The sequence below is a fragment of the Amphibalanus amphitrite genome, unplaced genomic scaffold (genome assembly GCF_019059575.1).
Source record: "Amphibalanus amphitrite isolate SeventyFive unplaced genomic scaffold, NRLGWU_Aamphi_draft 001213F_arrow, whole genome shotgun sequence".
Lineage (NCBI taxonomy): Eukaryota > Metazoa > Arthropoda > Thecostraca > Balanomorpha > Balanidae > Amphibalanus > Amphibalanus amphitrite.
The window spans coordinates 2,167-28,132 of NW_024882707.1; the positions used below are offsets into that span (position 1 = coordinate 2,167).

The 25,966-nt window shown below is 50.1% G+C and overlaps 2 protein-coding genes across 2 annotated transcripts; both read left to right on the forward strand.

Moving 5' to 3' along the window:
• Window positions 1–264: 264 nt before the first annotated feature.
• On the forward strand, window positions 265–13,526 carry LOC122371181. Its single transcript, XM_043347319.1, has 5 exons — window positions 265–2,396; window positions 3,946–4,017; window positions 6,998–7,030; window positions 11,801–11,976; window positions 12,457–13,526. The coding sequence occupies exons 1-5, from the start codon at window positions 1,469–1,471 to the stop codon at window positions 12,460–12,462; spliced, it is 1,215 nt and encodes a 404-aa protein (XP_043203254.1). The 5' UTR covers window positions 265–1,468; the 3' UTR covers window positions 12,463–13,526.
• A 50-nt stretch (window positions 13,527–13,576) lies between these two features.
• Window positions 13,577–18,664, forward strand: LOC122371173 (early nodulin-75-like). The gene is made up of 2 exons (XM_043347306.1): window positions 13,577–13,731; window positions 17,178–18,664. The coding sequence occupies exons 1-2, from the start codon at window positions 13,577–13,579 to the stop codon at window positions 18,247–18,249; spliced, it is 1,227 nt and encodes a 408-aa protein (XP_043203241.1). The 3' UTR covers window positions 18,250–18,664.
• The last annotated feature ends 7,302 nt before the right edge of the window (window positions 18,665–25,966 follow it).

Below are 25,966 nucleotides of genomic sequence, written 5' to 3' on the forward strand. Positions count from 1 at the left end.
GAAGGTGGGATGCTTCTTCATCTGCGTGAGACTTCTGAGACTGCGACCGGAGCCCGCCGCCCGTCCCGACCCCGGACGCTGAAGGTGGGATGCTCTTTCTGCGTGAGACTTCTGAGACTGCGACCGGAGCCGCCGCCCGTCCCGACCCCGGGACGCTGAAGGTGGGTGCTCATCTGCGTGAGACTTCTGAGACTGCGGCCAGAGCCCGCCGCCCGTCCCGACCTCTGAAGCGGGAAGCGGCTGATGCCCGTCATCTGCGTGCGACTTCCGAGACTGCGGCTGGAGGCCTGCCGCCCGTCCCGACCCCGGACGCTAGAAGATGGGATGCTCTTCATCTGTGTACAACTACTGGGGCGACGGTTGGAGCCCCGTCTCGTGTTTCCCCACCTACCTCTGAGACGGGAGTTTGTGGGTCAGTAAAAACCTCTTATTCAACAGCACTGCCAACTGAACTGATCGACATGACGCCGTTCTCTGCAAGCGAGTACGACCTTATGTCACCCACCTGCTCTACTTCGAGGGCTTCAGTCCAGGATGCAGGGGACCATGGCACATGGACTTTTCCTGAGCACTTGATGTGCAATCAAACAGAGATCACGGCTCCCGAGAACCACCATTTGGAGGAGAACGAATACGGAGAACAGGGAGCTGAGTCTGATGTCAGCGACGGTGTTGAGGTGGCTCCGCCCCAGCACAGTTCTCAGTCGCGTACATCTCAGTCGGCGAGGAACGGCGCATCGTGCGGCGAAGTGCGGAAAAAAAATGTTTGCATATATTGCAAGCAAAAGAGAAATCTGATATGGCGCCATATCAAGACGGTCCACCGTGACGAGAAGGAAGTCAAGGATATCCAGGAGTGTGATTCTGAGCAGGAACGAAAAATGAAAATCACCGTGATGATCAACAAAGGCAACATGGAGCACAACAAACTCGTCCTACAAAGGGGTGAAGGTGACATGATCTTGGGAAGGAAGTCGGACCAGGCGTCCGTGGACGACTACGTGCCATGTCCTTACTGCTATCTTTTTGTGGTTAAAACCAACATGATGCAGCACATAAAACATCACTGTGTGGCTCGCAAAACAGAATGCCCAGACATTCCCACGGTGCTGGCAGAGAGCCGGACGCTCCTGAGTGACGGCCAAGAAGAAAATACTGGGTATCACAAGGACATATTGTCTCGTATGCACGACGATGCAGTTACGAAGACCATAAAGAACGATGAACTCCTGAAGAAGTGGGGTGCCAACTTGCACGCGAAACTTGGAAGGTCGGGTTTTGCGCAGATAAGCCAGCGCCTAAGGATGATGGGCGAAGTTGTCCAAGCAGCCGGAAAGAGCATGCAAGAGCTGATCAATGGCGAAGGATTTGATACGGTTGTAAGTGCCACCAAATCCGTCTGTGGGTTTGAGCAGGACAAGCTAAACGCCCACACGGGCTGCCCACATACAAAACTCCTTCAAAGGCCATGCGGATTGGAGGCGAACTACGACAGCTGGCTGCTCTCAAGAAGGGCATTGCGCTGATCAAGAAAGAAGAAAGCGAAGTGAAAGATGCTGAGGCGTTCTTGTATCACGTGGACCAATTCTGGAATGTGAAGATCAGCAGCGTAGCGCTGAAGAACCGCGAGTCGAACAAGTATGACAAGAAAGACATGCTGCCCTTTACCAGCGATTTGAAGCTTTTCACCGAAAAAATGAAGGAACGAGTGAAAGAAATGACAGAAAAGGGAATACATGGCATGACAGACTATGCAAGGCTGAGCAAAGCGGTTCTCGCCCGTTTGCTAGTATTCAACAAACGCCGTCCTAAGGAGCTTAGCAGCATCCTGCTGCAATCATGGATCAACCGAGAGATGTACAAACAAGAGACGGTAGAAGAAGTGAACAAGTCAATGGGTGAAACAGAAAAGAAGTTGTTCAACGAGCTCGACGTCGTCATGTCCCGCGGCAAGTGCGGGAACAAGGTCCCCACCCTGATACCGAGCGACTGCGCGGCTCCGCTGCAGCTACTGGTAGACAACCGGGAGACGTACATTGACAAGGATAACAAGTATCTGTTCGCAAACCCTCTGGCGAGGACTACAGGACACTACAACGCAGGCGTGGTGCTTAAAGAGCAGTTGTCGGACATGGCACTAAACAGGGCAGATCTCTTCCATGCAACAAAACTACGGAAATATTGTGCTACAACGTCCCAGATTCTAGAGATGGGTGAATTCGATATGGAGGTGCTCACCCGGCACATGGGACATGACAAAGACGTGCATCGTGGTTACTACAGACTGTCAGACGCTACTCACGAACTGACGCGTGCCTCCATCCTGATGATGAAGCTGGACGAAGGATGCCTCTCAAAATATAGCGGACGGAGCCTGGAGGAGATGCTCACTGAAGGTAACTAATCGTTTGTACATGTGCTAATCGTAACATCACCATTCGTCTGTCATTTTAGCAGACATTTCATGCAGTTAAAGCATTAACCCGCGCCCCGCTGGGGGGGGGGGCAGAATCTGCCCCCCCCCTCCCGTTTTTCGCCAATAACTTCTAAACGCGTTACGCCAGCGACGTCAAACTTTCAGTACCTTATCATACATCAATTTGACACGTTCCCTGAAAATTTGAGCGAAATCCGTCGGAAAATTTTTGAGAAATTGACGTTTTAGTGACGTCATGTTCGCCATTTTCGCCTCAAAAACGGCAAAATTTCAAACGCCGCTAACATCTTCATTTTTAAAGGAATCAAGACGTAACAAAAAAGGTTATACGTGATTCTACTTTGTCTATCAAATGGCTATCTCGGTTTTTTGAAAATTTTGGATTTTGGCCAACATTTTTCCAAAAAACTGACTTTTTTGGGAAAATATTTATAAAATCCAAAATTTTGAGTTTAGCGAAAAAACCGGAATATATGTCAAAGAAGTGGTCTATGTGCACCTACATACCAATTTTTAGAAGAATCGGTTCAAAAATGTGGGAGTTATTCAAAATTTTATGACGTCACGCCACACAAAAATTTTGAAAAATGATTTTTTTGGAAGTTCTAGACCTCGTACGGAAACAAAAATAGCACCATTCGATTCGCCGTGAAAAACTGCATCGGATAGACACCTTTTAAGGCCTTAACAACCAACTTCAAAATTTGACCTCACTTGACCTGACCTTGACCTGACCTCGACCTGAAATTCATCCAGAGGTGGTCCATATCACTTATTGAGTGTGCCTATTGAATTCCATGAGTAAAATGACCCATAAAACATGTGTCGCACATGCCCTTTTCTATATTTTGTTTTTGGTGACCTGACCTGACCTGACCTGACCTTGACCTTGACCTTTGAATGACCTTGTGTGCGACGAATATTGTCTTGGTAGTCTAAGAACACGTTTTGGGCAATCAGTCTCAGTCCATTTTTCGGCAACTACGGTGCAAGGCCGATACTGTAGAAACTTGCATTTTGTACCCTTGACCTGACCTTGACCTGACCTCTGACCTACTTAAGCAAAAAAATTTGGCTCTTAAGATCCGCCTTGTTGAGAGCTTTCGATTGCCGTTTTCCCCTCTTCTACGACCATCGGTTCGGAAGTTAGACAGGGGGGGCAGAATCTGCCCCCCCCCAGCAGGGGCGTATGGCTGAATAGCCCAGCGGGGCGCGGGTTAATTTGCAATGTAGTGTTAAAGAGGCAATGCAATAACACCATGAAGAGAATCGTACAGAGCGAAGGCAATGTAAGACCGTTAAAGTTCACTGGTACTACTAGGTTATATGCAGACCCATGGTGCTGTACTTCAGATGAAGGACGAGCGCGGATAGCCAAAGCAGTCCGGGTACCACCGTAGCACATATGTTCCGTTCAGCGTTTTTTTTTTCAGAAATGCTTGCCCATTATGGCAGGCACTTATTTTGCATCACACATATTCTTAAATCTGACAGAGACGGTTTTTCAGAGGACTTCGACGAGCCAGGCTCTGAAAATGAGGGCGGTCCGGCTGATGATCGCCAAGAGGACGATGAAGGAGGTGAGGCGCATTCACTACATCTCTAGTGTGTTCCATGTCAAGCTTGCGGCTGAAGTGCTCTGTTGAAGGCAGTGCGTGATTTCTGTGCATACATCTTACATTCTAAGACTCAAATTATTGAATGGAGTAGCGCGCTCAGCGAATTGCCTGGAACTGCCAAGGGGACTCCGACCGCAAGCTTGATATGGAACAGACTATAGTCCGGCCTGAAGTTTTATAGTGGGAGGGCAATTGCATAGGTGAGTTCATATGCATTTATTGAAGCACTGCGATCGATGCAGGATAATAAGCGTATCGCTCAATAACTGCATTGTCCATGCGAGAATGCCTTTACTCACGTCCGTCTGAGGAGGGAGGAATCCGACCCATGGGCGATTTTTTTTTTTGCAATAGCAGCTCGATGGCGGCGTGAAGCGCCGCCCGCCACCCAACCTCGTCTACCCTCGGCCTCGTTTGCAATTTTGCTAAATCTGTTACATATGAAATGTCATATGCAAAAAAGTATTTAAGCAACACTCACTGCGTCTCCTTTGGTGAAATCTTGAGCTTAACGTATTGAGACAAAATATTTTGATAAAGCTCGATAGGGCTTGTTCTAAGTTATCGAATGCTATCTTAAATTGTTCTAGCTTTTATGTTTTTTTTTTCGAGACACGTAGCGTTTCGTGCTGAAAAGCGCCATTTTTATTTTTAATGCTGGCTTTTATCATGCAAACCCTCTAAATATTGATGTAGTTAGGGAGCGAGGACTCATGAGCCCCTTTCCCATGAAAATTTGCTGTTTTTAGTTCCATGGGAGCGAAACGTAAGTGGGGTCGTATCAAGCCCCCCTCCTCCTCAGTCGTTCTTGTTCGGGGTGGCAAAAAAAAAGCAGTAGACAGGTGCAGGTTTAGGGGACGTCGTGCTAACGAAACGACAAACTCAAAATCTTTAACAAGACATGAAGCGAAAAGATCTTTTTGGCCGGAGGAATCCAGAGCGTCGTAAGCCTCGTCGTAACTGCGACGTGTCGCAAGTTGTGTAGTAAGTCGTTTTTGGAGGGATCAATCGATGAGTAGCGTTACTTAAGTAGTAAAGCCTGTCGCAAGTTGCCTGATTTGCGACACAACTTACGAATTTGAAATAGCAGTCGTAAGTTGTGTCGTAAGCTAACCTTGCTTTGAGGAAGAGGTCACAGGTCACAGGTCATTCGGGCCATGGTCACGAAATTTACATGGTTAGTGTAAAATTGTTTGAACTTGAGTTAAAATTTGGTTACAATCCGTTGACGCTAACGCGAGTTATAGAGCTTGAACCGACGGGTCATCTGTGAGGCCTCAATCCGTGCCAGCGAGTGTTAAAAATGGTGCATAATATGTTATATTCAAATTCATTGGGGTATTCAGGGATACAAAGCAGCCTTATATCATTCCAGCAACTACTGGCGAGTCCAGAAAGGCGATCTTGGACGTTGCGAGGGGCATCCCCCAAAAGATTCTCCCAATTCCAAAAACGACGTGTCTCAGATGGCCCCCATGACTCCAATTTAGCTCTGTGATGACCCCAGTTGACCTCTGTGATCTGCCGTGTCTCAGATGACCTCCGTGACCTCCCATTGAGCTCTCTCATTACTCCGAGCTGACCTCTGTGACCTGACGTGTCTCAGATGACTTCCGAGTTTTGTGATGACCCCAAGTTGACCTCTGTGACCTGACGAGTCCTATATGACCTCCAATTGAGCTCTCTCATGACTCCGAGCTGACCTCTGTGACCTGACGTGTCCCAATTGAGCTCTGTGATGAGCCCAAGCTGACCTCTGTGACCAGACGTGTCCCAGATGATCTCAAATTGAGCTCTGTGATGACCCCAAGTTGACCTCTCTGACCTGACGTGTCCCAGATGACCTCTATGACCTCTAAGTGACCTCTGATAACCCCAAGCTGACCTCTGTGACCTGACGTGTCCCAGCTGATCTCAAATTGAGGTCTCTGATGACCCCAAGTTGACCTCTGTGACCTGAAGTGTCCCCAGATGGCCTACAATTGAGCCCTGTGGTGACCTCAAGTTGACCTCTGTGACCTGACGTGTCTCATATGACCCCCATGACCTCCAATAGAGCTCTGTGATAACCCCCAAGTTGACCTCTGTGACCTGACGTATCTCAGATGACCCATATGACCTCCAATTGAGCTCTGTGATGACCCCAAGTTGACCTCTGTGACTTGACGTGTCCCAGATGACCTCCGTGACCTCCAATTGAGCTCTTTGATGACCCCAAGCTGACTCTTGTGACCTGACGTGTCCCAGTTGACCTCCAATTGAGCTCTGTGATGACCCAAAGTTAACCTCTGTGACCTGACGTGTCCCCAAGTTGACTTCTGTGACCTGACGTGTCCCAGATGACCTCTGTAACCTCCAATTGTGACCTCCAACTTCAACTCTCTTACCTCTCTGTGACTTCAAACTCTCTGAACTCATTTCTTCTAAAGCATAGCTTCTAGATGCTCTTTAGCCACGAATCTCCTGTGATCGACCCCAAATTTTATGGCAAATTATGTGAGCGTTAGCGATCACAAGTCACCCAGTTGAGACAAAGCTTCAGAATCAGAGAACATGCTTGACCTGGCTGTCTCATAAGCTCTCAAACCAGAAAGGCGAATGTTCCGTTATGCGTGATAGAGTTTTCGACCTTACTGACGTTTACTACGGGATCAGCTGATCGTGTAGCCTTTTAAATTCTCGAGTAAAGCGGGTATTTAAGCCTCGTCGTAGCTACGTTCTGTCGTATCCTCCGACAAACCCCTCTTTCCTCAACATCCCTCCTTTTTCGCTACGACACAACTTGCGACGGGACATGTGTCGTAACTTGCGACGTGTCGTAGATGGACTTGCGACGCCCCGGCCAAATTTATGTTCTCATGCATAACCATGTAATGTTAACAGAATTACATGGTTAAGTGGTTCTATTCCTAATGTTAACTATATTTTTTAATGTCCACAGGCCATGAACAGCGGAAGAAGGACCGCAAAAAAAGTAAGTGAAAGGTTTGGCGCCTTACATCGCCTGCATCAGCTTTACGTGTTGCATTATTTTCATAAACGTATTGAAATTTCCTGCATTAAATACCCTCTTTGTTAAATTTGTATACCTTTTTATATGCAAAGAAACAATAAATGTTGATGGTTTGCCCCTCCCGATTTTTTAGACTCGCTAGTAGAGGCACCTATGTATCTTGCGGCAATGGCTAACAAACAAAGAAAACGGCAGACAAGGAAGCATGAAGCACCAAGTCCAACACATTCTGCCGTCCAAAGTCAAAACCCCACATGTCAATTTTGGGTCATTTTTCGTTTTTACACCATTGTGACCAGCTTGCAAAGCTCTATTTCATGCCATGAGGATTTTTTTCAAAAACCAAAAAAAGCTTTTGGGAGAGGAAAAACAAATTTTGGAATTCACACGTCTTTGAAAAGCACGGAAGTGACACAGTCAAAACCCACTACGTCGGCGAAAACCCACACGTCATGGCTAACCTATGTGCCAGTGACAAAATCCACGTCGGTAAACCCATAGACGTTCTTGCAGATTATGAAATGCTTGCAACGTCAAAACCCAATACGTCGCTACACTACACAAGGACGACGTGAGGGCTTTTGACATGTGGTTATATGCTGTCTGCATTGAGTTTATCCTGTTCGGTCGCGAGGACGTATGGGTTTTTGCCGTCTTTGAAGCATCTTTAAAGCCGTATCAATGGACATCAGTATCAAATGGACGATTTGAGATACGGAGAGTGGCACGACATGCCTATAGCAAGTCTCACGGTGTTGCCGAATTCCGAAATGACAGCAGGGGACGAGTTTTGCTGAAGTGGAAAGGATGACGTCACTCAGTTGCTGGAGAGCTGAGGGCTGTTCACGGGCCCTGTGTGCGGTCGGACCGCACACAGCCTCCAAGCTCCGCCCACTGCGTCCCTACGTCAGCCTTCCGTCACCGCACACAGCGACCGCTGTGGCCGGTCGGGACTGGCCACAGCGGATCGTTCACCGCACGCAGCCGTGACGTCAGAGCCGCCTACCCATCCCCTACCCCCACGCCTGCTGGACGCACCGCACACACCGCACGCAGCAGTGTGCGGTGCCCGTGAACACCCCTCAGGGTCCTTTACAGCTGCCTCTCGAACCTTCTTCTCCGTTAGCGGTGATAGGTGTTCGCCCCTGACGCAGATGACGACCTTTTCCTCATCGGCTTCTTCTACGGGCCCTGTAGTGGACAGCCGCTGGCGTGACAGTGCGTCAGCGACAGTGATCCTGCTGGCAGGGGCGCTCGTCACTTCGTAGACGTACGGTAGCATTCGAGCCTACCACCTAGCAACAGGTGCTCCCGCCCAGTCTGAGAACTTAGGCGAGGAGCGTGTTCATCACGGACTGGCCAGTCCGGAGTGTTAAACGTCGCCCTCAGAGGTAGACGTTCCACCGCTCCATTGCTTGCACGGCACTGAGGGCCTCACGGTCGGACAAAGAGCACCGCTCGTCAGGACAAAGCACTGAGCCGTCAGGACAGCTGTGACATGATGGCACCAGCACCCAGCAGTGCTATCAAATGAATGATTCGGATGCGCGTGGCCGTGACGTCACCACTGTCGGTAGGTCTCGGTTTAAGGGCGTCAGAACCGGGCTGCTCGGTACCATTTTTGATGGTCTGGAACCTTGACTCTTCCCCCATCCACTCTAACAGCACTCCTTCCGTAGAATCACAGCAAGTTGTCGGATGTAAGCGCAGACTGGGATGGAGCGATTCGACCAGCAAGTCAGCGAGAGGAAACTTCTGAGCTCCCTAACAAGTTGTGAAGGAGATTCTGGCAAGCAGAGTCTGTCGAGACCAGGCCGGAGGTGATTTGCAGAAATCGTATCAACTCACCGTGCGAGATGAACGCTGATGTTCCTGCTCTCCGGATGGGGTTCCAGTTGCTCACATGCCGACCGGAGATCGATGTTGCTGTAGACTCTGCCATGAAGTCGAGCCTGGTACTCTTCGATTGTCGAAAGAGGATATATCTCAGCCACAATATGTGAGTTGGGCCACCTGATGTCAACGCTGCCCGTTGAATTTGCGAGAGAAGACCTGCGGGTTCACCCATGAGGACGCTTCAATCTTCTCCACGATGTCTTCCGCTCCTCCTGCACCTCATCTCGAACAGAGAGCAAAAGACGGCGCAGCTTGTAGTCCGTGGGCTTAGGGACGAGGATGGGACATTTGGGACGAGGATGCTGTAATGCTGGTAGCCATTGATGGTCGGGAGAATCGCATCCCCCTCCTCTTGTATGGTGAAGACCTCACCTGATGTTGGGAAATGGTGACACCCAGCTTTGCATCAGACCCAGGCCTGTGATGGCTTCCGCAGCGGCCATGTATCCACCAGGAAGAGGCTGGCATCCACCGACTGGTACCGGGCTGTGGCACGCAGACGTCGCAGAGTATTTACCTGTCACGCTGAAATGCATTCTCCCGAACCTGAGGAGGTTGGATGTGGATGGCTCGTAAGTGCATCCCTAGAGACGGCAGACGTACTCTGCACTAAAGTCTCAAGGTCGAGCAGGTTTCACCAGCATCCACCGTAAGTGTCATCGCTTGCCTACGCCTCTCTGCCTCCAGGATGACAGGGCCGGTCACCTTACTTACTGCAGGTGTTTACCTTGCACTGCAACACATGAAACGCCATGGTGGCCTTCTTCACTCGTGTTAACTTCCTCTTTCCGACTGCAGCATAGTGACTTCCTTCCACAGACGCGTCAGGTCACTCGTCTGGCAGGACACTGAGGGGCCCTGGCTGTTGGCATGGTCAGCGAGCCCCTAGCTCCCGCATGGCCTTCTACAGATGCTGGGTGTTCTGTCAACCGCGGCTGTCGGCTGATATTAGCCACTGCGTTGTGTTCATGACGAGCCATCAGACGACTGGAGGATTGAACGCTCGTAGGCTTCACACAAATCGAGCACCTTCTCCAGGGTGAGGGCACCGTCTTGCAGGAACTTCGCTAGATGATGATGCAGGATCTGTTCCACCACGAGGTATCTGATCGTCTTATCTTCAATCGTCCTGAAGTTGTTGCTCTTGTTCTCCGCGGGTCGGCTCATGGCCGGCCGTAGCCCAACGGCTCTCGGTGACTGAGGTAGCCGCGGCTGAAGGCCGCCACGACACCGCCGTCCCAAAGCTGCGTAGGGTCCGATCATATGTTTCCGAGTAGTTGGAGCCTCGCTCCGGCCAAGCATGGGCACCCGAGCAACACGCGCTCCGGTGTGTCCGGACCCTCGCGGCACACCAGGCAGCGCGCCACTGCACTGGGCAGGCCAGGTCGCTGCACTGTGGACACTCGCGCTCGGGGTGGCGTCCGATCCTGCGCAGATAACTCTACGAGTGGCTCCAGTGTCCCGCCCGCAGCTGGTGGACGTTAACCGCCTCGTCCCGAGACACCAGAAGCACCGGCATCGGCATCCGGTCTCCCATAATGTTTTTGAAGATGCTGTCTGTCCAGCTGCGATGCCATGCCTTGGTGGCGGAGCGGCCAAGGCTGACAGCCTTCACGAAATTAATTCGTATATGATTGTCCAATTCAATTGTCCAATTCAAACAATCAGCCTTTACGAAGCAGCGGACGTCCATCGGGACGGCGGCTTGCGACATGCTGGAGGCCACTTTAGCCAGCACGTCCACCCTTTCGTTGCCGGGTATTCCGCAGTGTGCCGGGATCCACTGTATGAGGACTCGGAGTCAGGAGCAGTCGCCATACGGCGGCACCGAGTGCCGTCGGTCGTCTGACTCCCAGCACCACTCGCCAGCGTGGCGAGCGCCGCCTGCGAGTCTGAGCAGACGATGACTGGGCTCTCCGCCGGGCCGCCTTCCAGCTGTAGCAGCATCTCCAGAGCCCCGCGGATCGTCACCAGCTTAGCGCGGGTACTGCTGCATATCTTGACTGCGGGGGCTCGGAGCTCGTGTTCCTCGCCCGAGGGGAGGATTATCAACGCTTCACTCCCTCTGGCTGAGACACCTCCCTCCGCCGAGCCGTCGCTCCATACCTACACGGCGTCGTCTGGAAGGGTGGCCAGATGTTCCTCCGTTTCCGAGCGCCGGACGTCGGCTGGTGCTGTGCGGCTGATGTGGCTGCCGATGTCTAATTTATCGTCCTGAAGTAACATATATTGGCTAGTGCTCGCAAAGCGGACACATATTCTGTAGTAGTCTCACCAGGCTGTTGGCCTCTCCGACGGAAGATGAGATGCTCTACCGCAACACTGTTTGGACGCTCTAGGTAGGCCCGTTTACCCGGTTGATGCCCGCTAAGCAGTGCTGAACTAAACAACCATGTCTGCTATTTATCACTAAATCACCCGGAGCAGACGAAAGTATATCATGCGGGTATAACAGATGTAAAGTCGGTATCACACCGGGCGTCAGTGTTTCCGAATAAGTATGTAATTAGAAAGTTAACTCTTTGAAACAAAGGTGATGGCCTGAGGTTAAATATTTTGTGCTGTGAGAAAATCATTTAAAGCAACCAGTAATTGGTTGTGTTTTACCTTTTTGTCTATCAGGAAGTTCGTCAACGGTGTCACAATAGAATAATTTTCACCTTTGACAACGTGTATAACTGTAGGGCGGCCCATTACCTGACTAGAAAGGTTGTGAATGCACCCTTGTCCTTCCATCGATGTATTGTGATTGGAAGAGCGTCACGGCGCTGGTAAAAAACTTGCCTCAGGCTAGTCAAGGCGTATAACAGGGTTAACATTTCTTTATTTTTTCAGAGCGATATGTAAAGTGGTCTGTGCCCGAAGTGCAGAGACTGCGGGCGATACTGAAAGCCCGCGGTGGGCGGGTACCCAGTATGGATGACCTCAGAGACCTGTACAAGAGGGAGCCGTTCAACGGCCATAATCTGAATGACATAAGATGCAAGATGTACAAACTTAAACAGAAGGCAGTAAGTATTGACAATGTATTGATGCACTTCTTTGTACTTGGCGCGTATGTTTGTTGCGATGCGCTATATTCGGTTGCTTATTTTAGGCGTGCAAGGGATGATTCCTCCTTGATACTAACTGAGTCAATCGTCAGTTAGTTCTTCAATGTTCATTGTCATAACTATGTAAGTGTGGATAAGGTGACCTATTTTTGAGTTCATAGAACTGGAGCCAGCAGAGCTCCAACCGCATTTTTTTACTTCAATAAGCCAAATTCCAGCGGTATTAACCCTCGCCGGACCTATTGGTTTTCTACATACGCGCCGGCCGAGGGGGGTACGACCCCCTCGCCGTTTCGCCCCTGGTGGAGCTAGCGCGTCGCTGAAAAAACGCTTTTGAAAACCGTAATAGGCTCAATATTGTATTTCCTTCACATAGCTCCATGACTCCGTCCGATTTCACGGCGTAACTAACATCAGTTCGGTGGTCCCTGCCCTCAGGAGTGAGCTGCTGGAGCGGCCGGGCCGGGCTGTTCTGGGTTGGGTCCGGACGGGACTTGGGGACCGGCGCCGCCCGCGGCGTCAAATACATGTGTCTGCCCGCGCCCCGATGCCGCCCGCGGCGACAATACATGTGTCTGCCCGCGCCCCGATGCCGCCCGCGGCGACAATACATGTGCCTGCCCGCGCCCCGATGCCGCCCGCGACGTCAGCAGTGCTCTCTGTGGCAGCCAGTGAACAGCCGCCACATGGCCTATGTCAGGATCGCTCGAGGCGCTGCAGTAGGTCCTGCTGGCCGTGTCCGGTGTTTGGTTGTCAAGCTCTGAAGCACCGTTTTTGTTGAGTTTGGTTATCAAGCTCAGAAGTCAGAGGCACCGTTTTTGCTGCGTGATACCGATGGCACGGACGCATGTACCATGTTCGGTTGTGTCTCGTGTGCCTGGTGTAAGTCTAGTGATTGTGTTGATCCGATCGAGTCTGTGCTAGGGTCCAGTGGCAGCGCCCGATGCCGTCGGTCCATGTGTGGTCGGCAAAGGGTGGCCAGCGGCCTAGCGTACGTCGGAGTCGTGAGCGTCAAGATGGCGTGTGAAGTGTGTATGGGTTGTTGTGTATCTCGATAACGTGTTTCCTCATAATGGTTTCGATGCTGTAAGTTCTCGTAAGTCCGTTGTCATCAGTTGTTCTCTGGTGTCCGTCCTTCCCTGTTCGGCACTGGCAGCGGTGCCCGGTGATAGGGCTGAATCGGGCCGGGGGCTGGGCTGTGCTGGGTTGGGTCCGGATGGGACTCGCGGCCCGGAGCCGCCCGCGGCGTCAGTAAGTACATACATTGAGTTTTACATTGAGACAGAAGCACCGTTTTTGTTGAGTGACACCGATGGCACGGACTTGAGTACCATGATCCGTTGTGTGTTGTGTGCCTGGTGTAAGATTGTGTTGATCCGATCGAGTCTGTGCTAGGGTCCAGTGGCAGCGCCCGATGCCGTCGGTCCATGTGTGGTCGGCAAAGGGTGGCCAGTCCGGCAGCTGCATTTTTGTGTCCTTATTGAAATACACTGTCAGTCGTCAGAAAATGAACCTTTTTGCACCGTAGCGGCATGCTGCCGTTGGCGTGACGCTGCACATGTCCACACGGAGCCCGTCGGTGGGCGAGCTGCAGGCGGGGCTGGCGCTGACGGGCGGCGCCAGCCCGCGGCTCGACGGCGCGCTGGCCGACCGGCTCGGCTCCTGCCGGACGCCGCTGGTGGCCTCTCAACTGCTCTGCGCCGTTGCATACCCGTTATTGTCCATTATGTTTTACCGTTCGTGTCTGATTCTGGTCTCCATGGTTGATCCTATGTCGTTCGTGCCAGGTTATGGTAACGTTCTTTCCTGATGTACATACCATCGCGCCATATTCTGGAACCGTTCGTGCCTGGTGACGGTACGCTCTCCAGTCCAAAATGGTGCCGTTTGTACCAGGTTCTGGTGCCGGGTCTCATAACTGTTCGTGTTAGATTACGGTAGTTACTAGTTATGCTTGACTGTTCTGTAGTTCGAGCCTGAATTGCCTCACCATTTGTACCAGCTTATGGTGCTGAGCCTGACGCTGATGCCGTTCGTTCCAGCATTGGATCCCGTTCGTGATATACAGTTGCGCCAAATTCTGGTCCTGCTCGTGCCCGATTTTGGCCACATCCGTGCCAACGATTATCTCAGTTGGACTTTATCGTCATATTGCCTTCATTATTGACCGCAGAAATGGTCCATTGAACTTCGGCACCTTACAAACATTTTATTTGTATGTGCTTGGATTTAATTTATGTGATTTGATTGATTTTATTTATCTTGGATTGAAGCACGCTTTACTCCACTTCGAATGGCGTATCGCCTCTCTCGTTACACATGGGCTCGCGTCGTTTTTTTTCAGCGTGACATTGACCTTGACCTTTGATTTTGAGCACATTTTCGAAATCCTCAGGTTCTCTTCTTTCGTTTGACACCCAATTTTTCCGGTTTGATGCTGCCTGCGGCCTGCCGTCCTCTAGAAGGCTTACTTTGAGATCACTACACATGTGCCGGTTTTTGCCTTTGACCTTGACCTCTGACCTTGAAAATTGACCTGAGGTCAAAATTTTAGGTGCTTTAGAATCGTCTCGTAAGGACCTTTCGTTTGGTATCGCTTCTGTTACCGTAGCTCCCTTATTTACGGAGTTAGACAGGGGGGGGGGCGAAAAACGCCCCCCGGGCTGCGGTGGTTGGGATTACCCCCCGGGCCCGGCCGGGTTAAGGTGTAGACCTCGAGTCAAGGTCAGGTCATGGAGCCCCTCAGGCCTCAAGTCACGAAGTTGATCAAAGGATATCATATTGCATAGCATTCGATTCTGCAGGTCTTCCCGAGTCCAATGGTGTCTTTCCCGACTCTCTACTTAAATTTGATCGGGAGTTATTGACGAAAAACTCTTATGACCCTAGTGACGTCGTAAATGACGTCACGCAAGGTCAACAATGCAATAGTGAAGCATCGGACCTTGCAAGGAGTGCATGAAATCACGATTCCATGCAGGGACGTACCCAACGGGGGGCGTCCGCCCCCCCCCCTTGGGTTTTTTAGGAGGCCCCAGATGGAATCAGGGCCCCGTGGGCCGAAGGTCCACGTTGGTTAAAATCACGTCGGAGGCGAACGAAATTCACGGGAATCCCCCCCCCCCCAAAAAAAAACACGTCAGGACAATCAGGGCCCTCTGACCAGCCTGACAAGTGACAGCTAGGGTCCTTCTTACTTCCTGGGGCCTCCTGTGAATAACCGTTAGTGTCTGTGTCTGACCGCTAGGGCCCCTCTGACTCCTCAGTAGAGAGGAGGCCTCTGAAGGTAGGAGGCCCTCTGTAAAGAGGAGACCCTCTGTAGAAAGGAGGCCCCCTGTAGAGAGGAGGCCCCTTTAGAGAGGAGACCCTCTGTAGAAAGGAGCCCACCCGGGATTCCTCCGCCCCCATCCCTTGGCAAAATTCTAGGTATGCGCCTGATTCCATGTGCTTGGGATAGTTTTAGATCATTCCCGGCGCCAAAATAGCAGTTTTCATATTTACCCATTGACTTAATAATGGTGAGGTCACGTAACCGACCTAACCACGTGTGACCTTTAGGAAAAGATCAGAGATATATACAAGTTGTGAGACCTCTGAAGGTCTCACAGATAAAACTTACATCTTCGTAAGTTTCATCTCCCTGTGAAAGTTCCTCTAGCACTGAGGGCGTTGCGAAGTTGCGACATCTGAGGACCGTGCATAGGTTCACTTATGTTATAGGTCACGTCACTGACCTGACCTGAGCTGAAAATACGGCTGATCTCACAAGATCCGGCTTGAGTCAAAGGTCAGGTATGCCAAGTTTCAGCTCTCCATCGCGGGCGTGTTCCGAGCTATTGCCAAAAAAAAAGTATGGGGGCGGCACCCGCCCCCCCCCCCCTTGGCCGGCGAGTGCTCGACTTCGACTATTAATTGATGGGAACATATGCCACAATATGCGAATAAACGTAAGATAAGCACCGAATCTGTCCATCGTGCACCTGATAGGTACACCTCAAGAATTATTGCATGTCCGTCCCTCCAGCATCTCAACCTCCGTGCCTCACCGGCGAGCGACGCAGCGATTCAATCCATGAAGGAACATATCCGAATTTTTTCTTCCTAGATAGGCAAAACCTTTCATTAAAAGATGCACAAGTTTATTGCAACATCCTAGATGATGCAATAAATCGAGGCAAAAATGTTGCGATAAACATGTTGCGATAAATTGAAATTTGTTCATCTTGTGTTACGATAAACGCGAGAAACTAGTATGTATGTATTTGAAAAGGCTCTCGCATGCGATTTCCTGACTGCGGAAAGAGTCTGTTTCAGGCATAAGGCTCAGTTACCGTTTTCACGTAAGGGTAAAGTTAACATCAATTGCCTGAGGTTTTCAAGACTTCCAAGCTCACGACGAAGTACTCTATATAGTGAACAACATAATTTTGATATATTTAATGATATAACCTTTTGTCCAAAGTTCTAAAAATTACCCCAAAAGTTAAAAAATACTTGAATATGTTTCAGACACGTCCCTTCATGATGAAGGAATGATAAGGGTGAAGGAACGGCTCCGAACTGTGCTCAAGTATTTTTTGTAACTTTTGGTAATTTTCGACGTTTAAACACGTTATACCATTAAATATAGACTCCCAAGCTATTGTTATATTGAATTCTATTGTATAAACTGAGACATAGAAGTGCTCGTTACCTATCTAGTTGAACCATACAAAATTTGCTTTGAGCTTAAAATAAAATAGGGATTCATTATAACTACAACTTGTCACACAAATTCCATACTCTATATATGTCATGAAACCAAAAGAGACGATAACTGCTTCCTTGCCTTGGTGACTATCATCTGAATCACACCATGGGAATTGTTTTCCCGAGGTCATTCCCCACTCGGCACGCACACAGCACAAGGTTAATTGCCATGTTCAGTGGACTGCACCTGTCGAGCCCATTCTCTTCCTGTCGACCCCAACGGTCTTCAGCCTCGCAGAGCACTGGCCTTGGCACAGGTGCTGGGGCCTGACGACCGTGGCTGGGGCGTGGTGAGAACGGGGTCCTGCAGCCGCACTCATTCCTCCCAGTCATGACAGACCCCACCCTGAAACCACACTGCGCACGCTATGTGACTGACCCAGATGTCTCTGACTGCTCTGTCACGACAGGTACTCGTACGACTTTGCCGTGGAGGATCACTACGGCGGTCAGTTCAGCAAGTCGGAGCACAGCGACGGCCACAACGTGCAGGGACAGTACGGCGTGGAGACCAAGGAGGGAAGCACTCACGTCACCTACTACGGCGGACACGGCTCCGGATACAAGGGCACGCCTTCTTACCACGAGCCCGCCTACAAGCCAACGCCGTCTTACCATAAGCCCGCTTACAAGCCGACTCCGTCTTATCACGAGCCTGCCTACAAGCCCAAGACATCTTACCACGAGCCTGCCTACAAGCCGACCCCATCTTACCACGAGCCCGCCTACAAGCCCAAGACGTCTTACCACGAGCCTGCCTACAAGCCGACTCCGTCTTACCACGAGCCCGCCTACAAGCCCAAGACGTCTTACCACGAGCCTGCCTACAAGCCGACTCCGTCTTACCACGAGCCCGCCTACAAGCCGACTCCTTCTTACCACGAGCCCGCCTACAAGCCGACTCCTTCTTACCACGAGCCCGCCTACAAGCCGACTCCTTCTTACCACGAGCCCGCGTACAAGCCGACTCCTTCTTACCACGAGCCTGCCTACAAACCGACTCCGTCTTACCACGAGCCTGCCTACAAGCCGACTCCGTCTTACCACGAGCCTGCCTACAAGCCCAAGACGTCTTACCATGAACCTGCCTATAAGCCTACTCCGTCTTACCACGAGCCTGCCTACAAGCCGACCCCGTCTTACCACGAGCCCGCCTACAAGCCCACTCCTTCTTACCATGAGCCTGCCTACAAGCCCACTCCTTCTTACCACGAGCCTGCCTACAAGCCCACTCCGTCTTACCACGAACCTGCCTACAAGCCCACTCCTTCTTACCACGAACCTGCCTACAAGCCCAAGACGTCTTACCACGAGCCAGCCTACAAACCCACTCCATCTTACCACGAGCCCGCTTATAAGCCCACTCCATCTTACCATGAGCCTGCCTACAAGCCCAAGACGTCTTACCACGAGCCTGCCTACAAGCCCTCGACGTCTTACGATGAGCCCGCCTACGACAAGCATAGCTCATCTCATGAATAAATAAGCACACAATTCGGACCTCTTGCTACCATCAGCCAACGCCTAAAGCGTTTCACAAACATCATAAATGTTCAGATTCAATAAAACGTTTGCCAGTCATTTATTATACGATTGCTGCATAAAACTCGAGCTACTGGTATCCTAAGCGAGGTTCCATATGTATGTAAATGTTCAATGGACTTACTCAGAACTCGTCTTTCTTTCTTGTATCGATGTCAGTATGGAGAGCTGATGCACGCCACAACGAATGTGAACGCATTTCGAGATAGCATCTGTTTTACAAGCACTTATGTCATCTTTTTGTAAAAGGATACGTTATCAGCTGTTTTACATGTTTCCTTTAGCGTTGTGTGTGTGATGTCTGTTGTCCATGATATTTATGTTGTATTTATTCAGTAATATACTCGTTTGAAGGCACCTGAGTATTTTATGTCAAAATTGAGTGAATTTATGAGACGTTGGATATAAGCAATCATATTATCATATCATATCATCATACATAGATAACAGTAGAACCATGAGCATAAGGTCATTTTTCATCATATGAATAAAATCTATCAAAAGTGTTAGACGAGAATCTAAGCGTGTGGATGCTTACTGGCGGGTGAGAACTGAGAACAGCTCCTGTTTCTCACACATTCAAATCACATTCAAATTCCTGCAAATCGAGTCTCAGTGCAAGCTCCAGGCATCCAAACATTTTACTCACTATCTAAAGCTACTAGCCTCCAAATCTAAGTAGAAAGGTGCACTATCTGAATCGTTGCAGCTCATTTCTTGCCGCTTATTGCCAACTTCATGCGTTCGGTATTGCTTCATCGGGGACAATCTACCTAACTGAACGACATCCGCTAATCGGTGTCTGTCCCACAGTTCCCTCAGTGCTGGAGGACGGTTATGGACCTTCTCAGCACCACCACCTAACAAGCTCGAAGCTAGCTACAGGCTACCAGCAACAGGCCACCACTCAGCGCAACATATCTATTTGGCCACTTGTATCGCCTTCTTTCGTTGGCCTCCGTCTGACTTGGGTTGGATGACAGCGGATCGAGCGTATATCATTGGATGCGAAAAGCACCAGATATTTGCATTGATCTAATAGGATGACTAAATATTAAAAGACTCTATAAGCTAATGGATAGTTAGTATACCGAGCTGCGCATCATGTTTCGCCAGCACCATTAGGACAGCAGTATATGACGTTAGCAGTCCATTGAGTCACAGAGCTCAGCTGTAGGCACTGCCGGAACGGTCTCTGCTCGTCAGGCTTTCAGTGGTGTGACGGGTGACGCATGACACGAACGGATATGTGTGCCGCAGATGCGGATTGGAAGGAAGCCTCTATGCGAATCCATTTAGAGACGCATATTCTGGCTCGCAGTTGAGCTTGCGTCCACACAGCTCCACTAGACTGTCAAAGCAGGAGGTCCAAGAACTGATAGATTTAACATACCGCTTTTGCCGTCGACATTGTGCCTCAACAGTGTCACTTTGGTATATTTTATACGTATTTTATTCCAATAAAATGTGCTGTTGGAGGAACATAGAAGCCAAAAGAAGCTGGTTAAGACACGCTTATTTTAAAGTAGGTACTGGAATTTATCAATATACCTACCTAGAGTCTACATATGTACATACATAGGTAGTTAGAAATTTGTAAATGCTTCGTTGTTTGTAAGAAGTACATGACAATGCGTTGCATAACGTTTAAAATTAATGCTCTCAAAGCGACGTTTCTGACTGGACCCTGATCCTGACCAAGCTCAAATTCTTACTTTCACACGAGCACTGGTGATTACGGAGCGAGCGAAGCGAGCGTAGTCTTTCCTTAGATTAACGGAAATTTCTGAGTATGAGCGGCCGGCCGGCCGGCCGGCCGTGGTCACGCTTTTGCGAGGCTTATATCTCAGCAACCACTTGACCGATTTACACGCGGTAATTTTTGTAGGGTAGCTTCATTCCTTCTACCAAGTATTGGACTATTGCCGATGCATGTGGGTGACCCCTTATGCACGTGCCACGTGCAAAACGAAGAGGTGTCACTTTTGTAATTGTTGCAATTTCTCAGTAACTACTTGGCCGATTGCGCTGAAAGTTGGCATGTAGGTAGGCACCCACTAGGCAATGCATATCCATGTGCCAGAATTGGGGTGCTGCTGCACGTGCGCACGTGCAGGGGTCGATTCCAGATCTCGAGAACGGCTGGACCGATGGCGCTCAAATTTGGCACATGGTTAGGGACCGGTTAGTAGGGTGCCGTGCAAAACTCAGTTGGGACCCATTTTGCACGTGCGCACGTGCAGGGTGCCACTTCCAGATCTCGAGAACGGCTGGGCCGATTGTGCTCAAATTTGGCACATCGCTAGAGACCGGTTAGTAGGGTGCCGTGCACAAGTCAGCTGGAGGTACCTCGTCGAAATTTCGCACGTGCAAGGCTCACCCTCTCGCTCGCTCCGTTAGTCGCCCCAAAAGGCGTTATACTGGTTATAAGCAGTGAATGATTGATAGTGAGCATTACAATATATAAGCAAATCGTGTGATAATGGATCAAACGCAAGACAAAAGCTTTTTGTATGAAAATATGGATACAAATATATCTGATACGTCGACAGACCTCACTTTAATCTGTCTTCTATTTTTCCTTTCTTTTCATCCAAATTAACCCGTTACATGCTTTTGAAAATGCATTCTTTTAATTTCTTCAACCATAGGTTCGAAAGTTAATAAAGGAATTTATTAAAATTTTCAGCATCTTAGATTAGCCGAAGAAATGTTCAACTATCGGCGCTCGGCGTTTAGCTTTAGAACCCAGTGCTGCACGCTTTATTACGGAGCGAGCGAAGCGAGCGTAGTCTTTCCTTAGATTAACGGAAATTTCTGAGTATGAGCGGCCGGCCGGCCGGCCGGCCGGCCGTGGTCACGCTTTTGCGAGGCTTATATCTCAGCAACCACTTGACCGATTTACATGCGGTAATTTTTGTAGGATAGCTTCATTCCTTCTACCAAGTATTGGACTATTCCCGATGCATGTGGGTGACCCCTTATGCACGTGCCACGTGCAAAACGAAGAGGTGTCCGTTTTGTAATTGTTGCAATATCTCGGTAACTACTTGGCCGATTGCGCTGAAAGTTGGCATGTAGGTAGGCACCCACTAGGCACTGCATATCCATGTGCCAGAGTTGGGGCGCTGCTGCACGTGCGCACGTGCAGGGGTCGATTCCAGATCTCGAGAACGGCTGGACCGATGGCGCTCAAATTTGGCACATGGTTAGGGACCGGTTAGTAGGGTGCCGTGCAATAGTCAGTTGGGCCCCATTTTGCACGTGCGCACGTGCAGGGTGCCGCTTCCAGATCTCGAGAACGGCTGGGCCGATTGTGCTCAAATTTGGCACATCGCTAGAGACCGGTTAGTAGGGTGCCGTGCACAAGTCAGTTGGAGGTACCCCCTCGCAATTTCGCACGTGCAAGCTCACCCTCTCGCTCGCTCCGTTGGTCGCCCCAAAAGGCGTTATACTGGTTATTGGCAATACACTTTAATGATATGCCAAAGAATACTCAAGTGAAAGCCCGTTCCGCTGGTTATAATAGTGTATCGCCACAGAATCGCGACATTGTGGTCACCGCATATGGGTTCATACTTCGCAATAGTTTCCCATGTGCATTCCAGTGTGGCTATAGGGACTGGAACTAATTTGTGGTTAGCCTTAACCTTGCAGGCTGAACTTTAATGTGCATCAACAGCAAAGACTGACTGGTTTTATTGAGCCAGGCTGACGTTGATGACACATAGATGTGCGTGATGCATTTCATAATCAAAGAAATGCATTTTGTTGACATGCTTGTCTTGTTTAGGAGAATTATAGTATTGCATACTTGAAGTTGATTGTAAACAATGACAGCATGCAGGTGGATGAGGATGAACTGAAATACATTCGACATATAGTATGTCATTTTTATCATTTTTCTCAATATCTTTACTAAACAATGCCGTTCAAGCTGTTTAAAGTGTAATAAAATTGAGCCTTTGCCTATTGTACGTACGTACATAGAAGCCCACCTTTCCACCACCGACGCGATGCGTCATTGTCGAGCTGCGTCACTGTCGACGATGACCGACGTCGTCGAGCTGCGACCGACAGACGGCTCGACGGAGCCCCTGGCGACGCACGTGCAGCCGAGAGCGCACGCCAGTCAGGGACTGGCGCGAGACGTGTGCCCTGGGTCACTCAGGGAAGTCCAGCCAACTGATCGCACACTGAGGGTGGGACAACAGCTCAAGGTAGGCCAATAACAGTGTTCTGTTTGAGAGCTGAGCTAGAATTCATTATTAAGTACCGAGGTTTCAAGAGATGAAGATTTCTTACGCCAGGAAGTCAGTAGAGTGAAGAAGGACAATATCCAGACCACTTTCTAAGGTGTTATCTGTATCGTATCAGTTCCTAGACCAAAAATGAATGCACAACACGGCCTGTGCTTTTTGTTGATCCTTTTTACTAGAATTACTAGTGTGCTGAATGCAGCAGAGCCTTTTACTACCGAAGAGAGTATTCCCATTTTGAAGAATGTTGACGAAGAATCAGCTGAAAAGATCGACGTGTCTCAGAGTGCAACCAATACTGAGAACGCAGGTTCCACAACGGGAGATGAAAACCAAGAAAAACACAATGACAGGTCTCCTTTAGACAATCTATTAACACAACGGTCATCAACAAATGCTAGAAATGACACTACCTTGGAAGCAGAAGTACTTCAGGCGCACAGTGAAGAGATGTTTCCAAATGAACTTGAAAAAGGAGACGAAAAGGCGGGACAACCAAGGAGGAAAGACAATCCAAATCCATCGAACGAATCCACTACAGACACGCCAGTTACAGCATCCAATGGTCTTCCGTCATCTGAGACCGAACCAATCAAAGACCCAGCCGTGCCGGGAGGATCGAAGTCCTATTCCGGAGCCGCCTCTGCGACTGGCGATGTGCCCGCCGGCGGTGTCCGGGCCCCTGCAAGCTCTGACTCGCCCGGTTTCACGGCGTCTGGTGGCTATTCGGTGGAGGGCGACGCCTCAGCAAGAAGCGTTGAAGTCGACGTTATTTCACTTACTCCCATCTCCGTTGATCCCACTTCATCACAATCCTCCGGGCATTCGGTGAACAATTTGGGCGCTCCACTACAAACAACATCGTTTCCCGCCGAGGTGGTTTCAACGGCATTTTCAAATGCTTCCGATTCTCAGCAGGCCGTTTCTCTGCTCCCTGCCACTAAGCATCTCCTGACCTCTTCCACGGGCAGCTCTCTGATCCCCGCCCAACCTCTCGACCAGCTGCCGGCTCCCGGCTCCCCCGGCGCGCCGCCGTCGGCCGCGCCGGCCGCGCGCCTCCGCAGCCCCGTCTTCGAGGCCCATCTCGTCTCCATCATCGTCTCCAAGGCCAGGACGCCGTTCGACTACGAGATCAGCGGGCCGGCCATCGAGCTGGCCGTGGAGACGGTGTCGCAGCTGTACCCGCACATCCGCTTCACCCACGTCTACCGCAACGGCTCCAACCGGTGCACGCCCGACGAGGCCGGCTACCTGGCGGCCGAGGAGCACTGCCGGCGTCCGGTGACGGCCTTCATCGGGCCCGGCTGCAGCGACGCGCTCACCAGCCTCGGTAGGTGGCTAGATTAGTAAAGCTGGTGAGGTGTGGGCTTAAAGACATTTAGTGGGTCCTGACTGGCACAATCATAGATGAAAGGTGCATGTCTGCAGATGAATAGGATAATTGGCAAATTTAGTGACGTGTCTACCGAGAAGCCCAGTAGCTGTTCGATATGTAGTTATACAGGTATATGCGACCCATCTTTCCACAAAGAAGAGGTCAATAGAACCACGGATTGCATGCATTGATACAAATAATTGTGTCATTCGTTATCAATAACAAAACAAGGAAGGCAGATGATCCAGAATATAGGTATGCGGTATCATTATTATTCTGGCCCTGTTCAGAAGCAAGAGTATCAACCACCCACCAATTGAGCCCTTGATTAATGCATTCATTTGCTAAATCAATTAATCATTGAATTAATAACGTCCCATTTTCCAGCGGGCAGCGCAAAGTGATGCTAGTTAGGAGCTCCATTTTTATCATTAGCGTCGTTCTTCAGGCCTAAAATCTTATTAAATTTAAATCTAGAACGACCAAACTTTCGGACCGAAACGAAGGGGCCTTGCAACTCTTCCATTCAACAGATTTGAACTAAATTTATTGAAAAAAAAACGTTATAAGATTGATTATATAAGGCTATGGGGAAGGGGGAAATAATGTTGAATAATATGCACATTAAATACCAGTGATCCCTGCCCTCAACCAGTAGCGGCGGAACACCTTATTCTTTCCATGCAACGCCCGGCTAATGTTAAAATGCTTAAATCAAAGGGGGCACGGTGCCCCGGTGCCCTCCCCGTTCCGCCGCCTATGCCCTCAACCTTTTTTTAGCAAATTGGCTAATAGCTCGCATAAACTTATAAAACCGCAACATCGCAGAGAGCACCACCGACATCTCCATGTGCCGGCCCGGCAGGACAGGTATCACTGAGCCTGCCTCTGTTCGGCAGGGCAGGTATCACTGAGAGTTCCTCTGTTCGGCAGGACATGTATCACTGAGCCTGTCTCTGTTCGGCAGGGCAGGTATCACTCAAGTATCACGGAGTTCCTCTGTTCGGCAGGGCATGTATCACTCAGCCTGCCTCTGTTCGGCAGGGCAGGTATCACTGAGCCTGCCTCTGTTCGGCAGGGCAGTTATCACTGAGAGTTCCTCTGCTCGGCAGGGCAGGTATCACTAGTCTGAGAGTGCCTCTGTTCGGCAGGACAGGTATCACTGAGCCTGCCTCTGTTCGGCAGGGCAGGTATCACTGAGAGTTCCTCTGTTCGGCAGGGCAGGTATCACTGAGCCTGCCTCTGTTCGGCAGGGCAGGTATCACTGAGCCTGCCTCTGTTCGGCAGGACAGGTATCACTGAGCCTGCCTCTGTTCGGCAGGACAGGTATCACTGAGCCTGCCTCTGTTCGGCAGGACAGGTATCACTGAGCCTGCCTCTGTTCGGCAGGACAGGTATCACTGAGCCTGCCTCTGTTCGGCAGGACAGGTATCACTGAGCCTGCCTCTGTTCGGCAGGGCAGGTATCACTGAGAATGCCTCTGCTCGGCAGGCCGGATGGCGGCCAAGTGGAACGTGCCAGTGCTCACGTCCGGAGGCAGCAGCCAGCTTCTCGGCGACAAAAAGGTTTTCTCGACACTCACCAGACTCTCACACACCATGGATGACCTGAAGCAACTCATTCGGAGAGTGTTCAGAAAGTACCAGGTGAGAACAACAAACAAGTGAGTAAGTGAGTAACTTGGTCGGAATACCGTTGGGGAAGAGGGAGACAAGCTCCAGAAAAACTGAACTTCCCCAATTAATGGGGTCGGGTAAGTTCAGAAATATGGGGATTGCTTGTCCTGTTGCTTTTGATTTGCATTGAAACGTTGGAGAAATCCCACACCTAACTATCTTGAGAAGAAATATTTTCGAGACGCTTTCAGGCTAAAACATTTCACTTCAAGGTCAGATCCAAACTGGGGAAGGTTGGTCCACGTCCAGAATTTCGAGTAGGATCGGATCAACATTGCTGACGGGACATAAGCTGCTGCAGATTTCAGACTTCCAGTTCTTGCAAAGCATACTATAGTCTCCTCGAG